The sequence below is a fragment of the Vigna unguiculata genome, chromosome 11, assembly GCF_004118075.2.
Source record: "Vigna unguiculata cultivar IT97K-499-35 chromosome 11, ASM411807v1, whole genome shotgun sequence".
Taxonomy (NCBI): domain Eukaryota; kingdom Viridiplantae; phylum Streptophyta; class Magnoliopsida; order Fabales; family Fabaceae; genus Vigna; species Vigna unguiculata.
The window spans coordinates 6,016,382-6,028,308 of NC_040289.1; the positions used below are offsets into that span (position 1 = coordinate 6,016,382).

The 11,927-nt window shown below is 31.3% G+C and overlaps 1 protein-coding gene across 1 annotated transcript; it reads left to right on the top strand.

Annotated features, from left to right (window-relative positions):
• Window positions 1-3,825: 3,825 nt before the first annotated feature.
• On the top strand, window positions 3,826-5,373 carry LOC114170522 (probable purine permease 4). The gene has a single exon (XM_028056018.1). The coding sequence runs from the start codon at window positions 3,867-3,869 to the stop codon at window positions 5,112-5,114; it is 1,248 nt and encodes a 415-aa protein (XP_027911819.1). The 5' UTR covers window positions 3,826-3,866; the 3' UTR covers window positions 5,115-5,373.
• Window positions 5,374-11,927: the final 6,554 nt, after the last annotated feature.

The following is an 11,927-nucleotide window of genomic DNA, read 5'->3' on the forward strand; positions in this document are numbered from 1 at the left end:
TGAAATAAAGAAATAATTAATTTATATTACTAAAAGATTATTATAAAACTGGATGTTATAAAAAATATAAAATTACTTTTATTTTTTATATTTAAAATCAAATGATTAATTAATTTATAATAATTTTTTATTTTGACGCTATGTTGTTTTATATGTTAACTTTTTGAAATAAAGAAATAATTAATTTATATTACTAAAAGATTATTATACTTGATACTATAAATACAAAGTGTAAAAGTAAATTTTTATACAACTTATGATTGTGGAGCTTGAGTTAGTAATTTTTTTAAGTAAAAATAGTTGTTTCTTGACTCTCAACCATAATGTTTACCTAATGGTTAATATTTGATTCAACAATTGGTATTAGAATTGAAGTTATAAATTCTTAATGGAAAGGCAAACTTATATTCATGGTTGGGAGAGTTTGTCTTATTAAATCGGTATTGTCTGCTTTACCCATATATATCTATCCTTCTTCAAGTGCCAAAAAGTGTGAGTAATGAGCTCATTAAAATTCAAAGAAGCTTCTTATGAGGATGGGGATCAACAGACAAGAAAATAACATGGGTTAGATGGGAAAACATATGCAAATCAAAGGAACATGGGGGCTTGGGCATAAGAGACATAGGAAATTTCAACATAGCACTCCTAGCCAAATGGAAATGGTGACTAGGTATGGAGGACCATGGATTATGGAAAGAGGTACTCGACTCCAAATATGGATCTTGGAGGAACCTTGGTGAAACTAATCTACCTAGGAATGCATCCAGATGGTGGAAAGACATCTATAAGGCGTGTGGTAATTCTGAACAAGGTAATTGGTTTGAAAAGTGTATAGAATGGAATGTAGGAGAAAGGAATAGAGTAAAGTTTTGGGAAGATGTATAGGTAGGGGAGGAATCTCTCAACAGTAGGTTCCCTAGGTTGTACTCTATAACAAAAAGTAAAGATAACTTTATTGAGGAGATGGGACATTGGGACAGGAGCTCATGGATCTAGGACCAAATTCGGAGGAGGCATGGATTTGCTTGGGAGGAATCTATGGACGAACAATTTTTCCAACTAATAAATTCTAAAGGGCTGAGAAAGGGATGTTTGGATATATGGAAATGGAAGGAAGATGACAAAGGTGTTTTTTCTGTCAACTCGGCTTACTATAAGATGCAAGGTAACTCAAATGAGGAAGTGGATAATGTTTTCAAAATGTTATGGAACATAAGGGTAGTTCCTAAAGCACAATTATTAGGATGGAGGATATTTCTGGATAAACTACCAACAAAAGATAAACTATCTGATAGGGGGATTCAATTACAACACAATTTATGCGAGTTATGTTTAGCATCTGAAGAGAGTGAAAAACATTTATTCTTCTCTTGTAGAGTTACTCAAAAGGTATGGAATATGTGTGACAGATGGTTGGGAGCGAGTTCTGTGTATCATATTAAAGCTAAGGAAAAATTCAAACACTTCAATATTGTTACGATGATGTGTGCAATGTTCTCTAAGTGTGCTAGGTAAGCAAAGAACATACTATCTTAATCTGGAATGGAGTGGACATAAAGAATATAGAAACTTGCCTCATGGGTTCAGAGGAGCCTCAATGGAATTAATGGCTAATTCACTAGTTCAACAAAAACAACAATTGGAATGGCAATGCAGGCTGAGAGAAATTGAAATTATGATACTTAGACCTGTCAAATTCTCTATAAAAAAGCAACAGATATGTTCTGATAGTGCAAATACTAAACAATTATGAACTTGGCATTGGGGATCATTTGGGGAGGCTGGAATCTGACGAGTATTGAGAGTAAAGAAGTTGATCGCCTGGTTTATACCTAAAAGCAAAACAAAGGATTTTATGGATAGTGATCCTGTCTATAAATATAGCAACACCATCTTATTTTGCTTAGTTTATATCTTTGCCTATATTTTGGGTTTTAATAGATTTGTAGTTAAGTAATGGTTTTACTACTCTTAGCTTATTATGGGTCTTTGTTGGGTGGTACCCGTATCTCTTGAGTTTTTTTGTTTCTACTAGTTTGAGGTAAGTTTGACCTTGAAGGGAAGTGTTGCATTGCAGTGCAAGCTTAACATTTTTTTTTTCTTTGTAAAAGGGTTAGTGCACTCCATAAGTGCTCTTCTATTATTTATTTTATTCTTTGCTGATTTAAAAAAAAAAAAGAAATATTGTTGTGGGTTACACAAATATATCATGGTGTAGACTAGGTCAGCTAAAGTACAGGTGGACCGAGTCACCATTCAAAAGTTCAATTCATTGCTAGACAATTATTAAGAGAGTAATTATTACAAGATGCACCAATTGTCCTGAACCTGATTACAATCAAATAATGACATTTGAATTGCTAAAAAATTATCTTCAGATTTATTTTTTAATACGCTAGAAAAATATTATTAAAAATTATAATATCATTACAAGAAAATGTTTCATTAGTAACCAATTTTAGTGACCAAAAGTTGTTAGTCACTATAGTGACCAATTTAGATACCAATTTACAAAGTAAAAAATTATTGGTTACTAAAATAGTCACGGTTATAAATAAAAAATTATAATTGGTCACTAAATTGGTCCTTAAAATTAGCTACCATAGTTTTGGCTACCAAAGGAAATTGATCACTAAAAATTAGCTACCAAGGTTTTGGCTACCAAAATGACTTAGTTTCTAAATTGGTCTCTAATTACTTAATGACCAATTATAATTTTTTATTTATAATAGTGACTATTTTAGTAACCAATAATTTTTTAATTTTATAATTTTTAAATTGATTTCTAAATTGGTAACTACAGTGACTAACAATTTTTAGTCACTAAAATTAATTACTAATTAAACATTTTCTTGGAACTTTCTTGGAACGTATAAACTACATTTCGCATTTATTAGTATCACATCTCAAACATATGTGTACAAAATTGTAAAAAGAGTAGGTATATTACCTGTACAAATTGTTGTATGTGATTTCAATATTTATATATATATATATATATATATATATATATATAATATATTACAAACTGTCTGCAAAATATATTTTTCTTAAGCAATCCATTTCATTATGCATATTCAAATAATTCAAACTATGGTTTATAGTTGACTAACAGAAAGTCATATATAAAAGTGGTATAAATTTTTAAACTTTTATCACATGATAGGCAAATATGATATATATTCAATATTACCATAGTGGATAATATCTACATAGGAATATTCATAAATGTCATTCATTGTTATTAATTCATGATGCAAGACTGTATATCTTTCCCATACATACACATCAATTCTTTGACCATAATAAATACTATCATTTTAACATAATAAATACACATGAAAGATCAACTTTTTGAGATAAGAGAGATTTGATTTTCTTAATTAAATATAGTTACCGGTGTATAATTCAATATGTAGAGATAATATTTCTATGATCTTTTTAGGCATAAAAAATATCTAAAATAACACATTATGAGAATAGATTAAGTTTGTAAGTTTTTTTTTTACAATTTTTAGAAAATCAACTTTTAACATTGGGTATAACGTTTTAGAAATTAAAATATATAAATATTTAAAAATTTAATGTACAAAAGTAAAATAACTGAAATGAATGAATTCATCAAATTTGATATTATTCAGAATGGAATAAACTCTCTCATAAATGTTAGATGTCATCTTTTCTGTCTTGATACAATTAAATGTTGAATTCATAAACGCTAGTTTATTTATTAACCATAAATGAATATATGTAATAAATGCTGTCGAGTCTATATAAGAGATAGTTCTACATGTTCCAAATCAATCCTCTCTCTATTGTTGATCAAAGAAAACAAAAATCTCTCTATTCTCAATCTACCATCCATGGCAACCACATTGCCATCTGCAACATTGCAACATCATTCTGTCGCAAACCCTCAGCAGAATGCAACAAACAATGCTGAAACTGAAATAGTTTATGTAGAAGAATCACTTCCAAATCATTCCTCAGCAGTGGAGAACAAAGAAAAGAACAAAGAAGAGAACAATGATGAGAACAATGATGAAGATGAAAAGTCCACAACCAATAAGAGGTATATGCCTCTTTTAATCCTCAATTACGTTCTACTTTTTGTTGGATCACTCTCTGCGAGTTTGCTATCAAAATATTACTTCGTTCACAGAGGCTCTAGCAAATGGGTCTCTACATGGGTTCAAAGTGGTGGCTTTCCCCTCCTACTCTTTCCCATTTTTCTTCCAGTTCTCCTTAAATCCACAAAGAGAAAACCTTTCTCAGATTTCAACCAAAAGATGTTCTTGTTTTCGATTTTGGTTGGTCTCATGTTAGGGTTTAATAACCTTTTAATCTCATGGGGTGTGGCATACCTTCCAGTCTCAACCTCAGCACTTCTTCTGTCCACCCAGTTAGTTTTCACTCTCATTCTCTCTTCCCTCATTGTGAAACAAAAAATAACCTTTACAAACCTAAATTGCGTGATCCTCATCACCATTAGTTCCATCATTCTAGCCTTGGATTCCAGTCACGAGAAGCCATTAGGGCTCACAAACAAGAACTACTTCATAGGGTTCTCTTGCACCATCGGTGCAAGTTTGTTGTTTGCTTTGTATTTGCCAGTGATGGAGAAGATCTACCAGAGGGTGAACTGCTACCAGATGGTGATGGAGATGCAGCTCATAATGGAGATTGCAGCAACAGTATTGGCCACTGTAGGCATGGCATGTGACGGAGGGTTTTCTGACATGAAGAAAGAGGCCGAGAGGGTTTTCGACAAGGGAACCGCAGTTTATTGGGTAACAATCTTGTCTACTGTGGTGACATGGCAGTGTTGCTTTATGGGAACTGCAGGAATGGTTTTTCTGACATCTTCTCTGAATGGAGGGATTTGTTCCACAGCTTTGTTGTCCATAAATGTGTTGGGAGGAGTGGTGGTTTATAAAGATGCCTTTGGAGGGTTTAAGGCTGTCTCAACTGTTTTGTGCATCTGGGGTTTCTGCTCTTATGTCTTTGGCATGTACATCAAAATGAAGAAAAACAAGGTTGGAAGGAAGAACAACAACAATGGACCTTCAACAGAGTTGATCCCTAGAAGAAACTCTGGTGGAATTAGTTGAACTGTAGAACTTTGATACCTAGTTTGGCCTTGTCTTCAATTTGGAACTTCATTTTCGAATCACAGAAACTGGTCAATTAACTGTCATGAATGTTAGACATCATAGACGTAGATCTTGTTTACATGGTATTGAACTTTTGCACATCCCTAATCTTTGTTATTCACAAAAATAGGACTCATTCATATATAAACGTGTAATAAATTTTCAAATGTACTGGACCCGTCTTGATTTACGTATTTTTTAAATATAATTATATTAGTAGGTGATAATAATGTAATACTATTAAGTTAATAAATAAAATAAAATTATATTTATTAAAAATAAAGTGAAATATAATAGAAAAGATGAGAGAATAACTATTGATAAATAGAAAAGAAGAGAAGAACAAAAATAAACGATTTTATAAAAAATTTGTAAAAGTAACGGTCAATTTTTAAAAGTTTAATAAATAATTATATTTTAAAGAATAAAATTGATATTTTGAAGTGTGGATATAAAAGAGAGAGTCCTCTTTGATATAGATGATATGATACAATAGGTACGTAGCTTACAAAGTAAAGGAGAGGTTAGTGTAATGTTGAAATGGAAAAAGGAAATGGTGGTGCTACAGTGAATTGAGGTGGAGTACTAACAATAGAGGTTGAAACCATGCATGCTCTGATTCAAATCGACACAAGCTTTTATTTAATAACGGTGTCGGACAAATGGACGCAAGCTTTTTATTTCTGAAAAATAAATTTAATAGTAGCATCAATTGAGCTGCTTTTATTTTAAAAAGTAAATTTAATAGTAACATGTGTAAAGGCAACGCAGAAAAAGGCAAATCTATTTTTCTGAGCCTCTACTTAATAAAAAATGAAAAAATCAGAATAGAAATAGAGAACCTCATTATTGAAATCCAACATTCCACAATTCACATATTCACAATGAAATTCATATGATAATTGAAATTCGGATTACTATAATTTCTCATATTAAATGAGATTTTTTTTTACAAATTTGTTAAGAAAATTTGTAAAAACATACTTTTTTTATCATTTTTCCTAAAAATTTTAATTGATAGGTAATTTTTCTTGAATAATTATTTTCTACGAAATTTTTAAAATTTGTAAATATTTTTTGCAAAATTTGTTGCGAAAAGTGTTTTATACAAAATATTTTAAAAGAAAATTGATAGCAATTTCTTGCAAATTTTTTTTCACAATAAAATTTGGAAGTATTTTCTACCAAAAAATTTTCAAAACAAAATTGATATGAAATATGAGTTTTTTTAATAGTGAATGATAATTAATCCTACATAGTTCAAATCTAATTACAAGTAGAGTTTCATGAAGGGAAATTATATCTTACACCTTGGTGATTGAGGATTTAACTCTCCCCGTCCTTAAAGACGATGAAAGTGACGAAGATTTTGATTTGTTTTGTTTAATCTTAAGTCTGGGTTGTAATTTGTATGCTTAGGGTTGCAAGTAATTGCTTTATTGATCTTACATAAGATTAAGTAGATATTTATTGTAAGAGTGTTTTGAACACCTTCAATGAAATGGTAAGTTTTACTCTAATGGATTAAAAAGTCCTTTAATATGTTAAAATTCTTCTAAGCCTGTTGACTTTGCATGGAAAATTAAAAATTGAACAAAACCATTCACACCTTGTTTTTGGAACTGCAATGTTATCTTCTTTGTATGAAACTCGTGTAACAAAAGGGTTGGAATGCGTTTTGTATCACATAACCAAACAAAGTACCATTTAGATAATTTTACTCTTCAAGGAATAAAAGAATCTAGGAACCAAATTTAAATGGTTATGTCGATGATTGTTAGTTCGGTGTCTATGGAATCAAATGAATAATATTATATTCGTTTTGTATCACATAATTAATACAAAGTTTTTATTGCGAGAAAAAAAAAACATCATATTATTATATTTGTTTGAAATATTGAGAATGTTCTCTGTTAGCCAAATAAAAGATATAAAATGTACCAACACTACAAGAAAAATGATTATTATCTATGTTCAAAATTCGTAGATAATGGATAATTTTCGTAGGTAATATAATGTTATCTACGAATTACTACGAAACAAATTTTTTAGATATTCAACTGGTAGGTAATTTTATCTACGAAATATTCATTTATAGGTAATTTTATCTACGAAAACCTTCATAGATAAATTACTTACAAAAATTTTCGTAGATAACTTACATACAAACTTTTTTGTAGATAATTTATATATAAAAAAAATCAAAAACAGATTCTAGACCATATATAGAAACCAATGCATTTATTAAGAGTTCATGCTCCCTAATTTAGTGGTAGAGCATTTGCCCAAGGTCACTGGTTCGAACTCCATTGTGCCATATTTTTTTTAACACTAATTATAAATTGTGACAATGATAAAAAAGCTTAATTAAAATTTATTTGAGAATAGGTTACAACGTGTTATTGCCGTCGAAAAGTCGTCAGAAGATTCCCGGAACGCCACTCCAACAGTGGATGCTAGAACGATATTGTTGTTGAATGTTGAATACCACCGCTGTTTAGAACGATGGAACGCTGCATTCCGTCGTTGCACGCCGTGGTTGTTGGAACGTCGGACGACGAGTTGGCTGCTGCAATGCTGGACAACGTGTTGGCTGCTATAGTGAAAAGGCTGGGAAGTAAAAAGGGTTCAAGGGTTCAACTAGTGGAAACGTGAATGTATAAGATGTTTGGCTAAATTAAAACACTTTTTTAAGTTTATTAAACAATTAACAAATTTAAAAATACTAATTTAAGTCTATTAGAAAAGTAACAAATGTGAAGATGTATTTATTCAAAAAACAAAATTGACAAATATACCAAATCGCACAAGTAATATAGTGGACAAGTCTAAATATCATTTTTTACAAAAACTAATGTGATTTAAAATAATTGTTTGTTTATTAATAAAGTATAAAAGTAACTAATCATTTTGATGTATAAAGGGTAGGTATTCAATCCAACACTTGGTATCAAAACATTACAAAAAAAAAAATCCAATTTTCATATGGATAAAATTCGCATGTAAAGTCCTAAATCTGAACAATTCTGATGGATTACATACCAAAAAAAATCTGGATGTAAAACAAGTTTAAATAATCTTACATACGAAAAATTTCGTATGTAATGTTACATACAGAATAAATCTATATGTAACTGATGAGGACATTACCTACGGAATAAATTTTATGTAAATGATGAGGACATTACTTATGAAAATGGATCCGTATATGATAAATGTAGATTTTATCAACCGAATAAATCCGTATGTAACTAATGAGTCACATTTTCTATAGATAGATATGTATGTAACGTATGTTTATAAAAATTCTTTTATATTCTTATAATCTAATTGCACTAGAATAAAAATGAAATAAACTTTTACCAATACCAATCAAGTTTTAATAGGACATCCAAAATCAAGTCGTAACAACATATATTTCAATAGTATAGTTCAAACTACATGATCAACACAATTATCTTGAAGTCATAATATTAATAATATTGAGAATAAACCTATCAAAATTAAAACTAAACTTATTTACTGATGTTTAGAATTATTTCTTGACTAAAAAAAATAATATTATTCTTTTGGAAGATTGTCTTCAACATGCAAATAATACCAAATATATAATATCAAATACTATAAACATCTTATATTTTTTTATAAAAACGAATTCCTAAAACCACACAATTTTTAGCAAATACCAATATATAACTTATATAAATTGAACTATTTGAATCAATTTTTTTTATTTAATGTTATTGTTTCTCAAATATCCTGAATTTGAATCATTCAAATTCAAAATATTCCTAAAAAAAATATTAATAAAAAGATAAATACACACATCGCATTCAACCCTAACAACTATTATATATAATAATATGAATATTGCAAAAGCTCTCAGTTGCAACGACTAGAACGTGACTTTCGGATGCAAATATGGTGCACTGTTGCAACCATATCTTTTTAAACGTTGGGATATTTTTTTCCTTTACAGGCCATGGATTTTGGCCCATATATGCCCCCATCCACCATCTATAAATACAGTATCATTCTCCTCCTTCAAACACACACTTTCATACTCTCATTCATTCTCTCTAGTTCTCTCCTCCTTTCTCTCTTATATCTCTTCTCTCATTCTAGGTTTATTTATTTACTCTTTTTTAATAGTTATTTTGCTAGTTCTGAGATCCTTGGAAATTCCGAGAAGTTCCTGTTATATCCTAGGGGGCTTGCGCAATACACCACGAATAAGTCTTTAAGGGCAGTGAATCTACACGCCTCGGGAAGTTTTTTTGGTTCGTGATTTGTCAACTACTACAACAATCTTAAGGACTTATGGCTGACAACAATAACAACAACACATCCTCTACGAAAAATCCAAATACTATTTCTAGAGCTCAGACAGTCTTTGCGAAACTTTTTCCGGATGTGTCAAAAATCGAGGTATTCTCTGGACAGAACTTCTGACGTTGGCAAGAACGTGTGTCTACCCTTTTAGACATGTATGGAGTTGCCACTGCTCTCACATCCTCAAAGCCCAACTCCAATATCCCTTCAAAACAAGTTGAAGACTGGATTCATGCAAATAAGGTATGCCGACACACTTTACTTAGTGCATTGTCTAATGATTTGTTCGATGTGTACTGTTCATAAAAGGAAGCGAAAGAAATTTAGGATTTATTGATCCTCAAATATACTGTTGAAGACGTAGTTAGACAAAGATTCATCATAGGAAACTACTACCGTTGGGAGATGATTGAAGATAAGGACATTAAGATCCAATTAACGAATATCACAAGTTGCTTGAAGATATCAAAGCAGAGAACATAATCCTTCCTGATGACTTTGTTTCAGAACTCCTGATCGAGAAACTACCGTCATCTTGGACTGACTATAAACAACAACTGAAACACAGACACAAGAAGATGTCGCTTCAAGAGCTCATTACACACATCATAGCCGAAGATACGAAGAAGCAGGATTGTGCTACTGCAAGGGCCAAAGCATTATCGACAAAAGCTAACATTGTAAAAGAAAAACCTGCACCAAAAAGGTACGAGAATAAACCTGATCACAATAAGAAAAGTAATTTTCGAAACTTTCGTCCCAAAGGATCTAACCCCACCTTTAAGAAAAAAGGAAATTGCTTCGTATGTGGGAAGTTTGGCCATCATGCACCTCAGTGCAGGCGTAAAGCAAGAAACAACAATCCTCCTAGGGCAAATATAGCTCAAGGGGAAGATACTATAGTTGCGGTCGTTTCACAAGTAAATTTGATGACCAATGTGAGTAAGTGGGTGGTAGACTCTGGTGCTACCAGGCACATCTGTGCAAACAGAAGTGCTTTTACCTCCTATACCAGTATAGGGGAAGGAGAAGAACACGTCTATCTTGGTGACTCTAGGACAACTCTTGTCCTTGGGAAAGGAAAGGTTCTTCTGAAACTCACACCGGGGAAGACTCTGGCCTTGCGTGATGTGTTGCATGTGTCCTCTATTAGAGTTAATCTAATATCTGTAGGTCTATTGGGAAAAGTTGGGGTTAAAGTGGCATTTGAATCTGACAAGATTGTAATGACAAAAAATAATGTTTTCGTGAGGAAGGGATATTGTGATCAAGGTCTCTTTGTACTCAATATTTCAGAAATTATTAATGAATCTTCTTTTGTTTATATCGTTGACTCGTATGATATGTGGCATGCTAGATTAGGACATGTGAATTCTTCGTATGTTATGAAATTGCAACGACTAGGATTAATTAATATGCATGATAAACAAAGTGGTAAATGTGATATATGTGTAAAATCTAAAATAACAAAGAAAACTTGTTATCCTATAGAACGTCAATCTGAATTATTAGGGTTAATTCATTCTGATCTAGCCGACTTAAAACAAACTATGTCTAGAAGTGGTAAAAATTATTTTGTAACCTTTATAGATGATTATTCTAGATACACTAAAGTGTACTTAATCAAGCATAAAGATGAAGCTCTCGATGTGTTTTCAAAATATAAAGCAGAAGTAGAAAATCAATTGAATAAGAAAATTAAAAGGATTATATCAGATAGAGGTGGTGAATATGTTCTGTTTAATGAATATTGTGTTAGAGAAGGTATCATCCATGAAGTAACCCCACCATATTCACCTGAGTCTAATGGAGTAGCTGAGAGAAAGAATAGAACTCTTAAGAAAATGATGAATGTCATGCTTATTAGTTCTAGCGCACCTGATAACCTTTGGGGAGAAGCCCTTCTTACTGCATTTTTTTACAAAATAGGACACCTCATAAGAAAACTGGTAAAACACCTTATAAGTTGTGGAGAGGTTATCAACCTAATCTTAAATATCTTAGAGTGTGGGGGTGCCTAGCTAAGGTAATATTACCCGATCCTAAGAAAAGAAAAATAGGCTCTAAAATCTCTGATTGTATGTTTTTAGGCTATGCCGAACATAGTGCTGCCTATAGGTTTCTTGTTCTTAAAAGTGATGTAATTGAACATAATACTATTGTGGAGACAAAAAATGTTGAGTTCTTTGAACATATATTTCCTTTAAAGGTTAGTGAGACACCTGAACAGTCTATAGATAATAATAGTGATGCCATGTGTAAAGTTTTGAGAAGAAGTAAAAGACAAAGGAAGGAAACTTCTTTTGGAGATGACTTTTATACCTATCTAGTTGAAAATGATCCAACAAGCTTTTTAGAGGCTACTAGAGTTCCTGATGCAAAACAGTGGGATAAGGCCATTAGGATTGAAATTGAATCAATTCAGAAAAATAATACTTG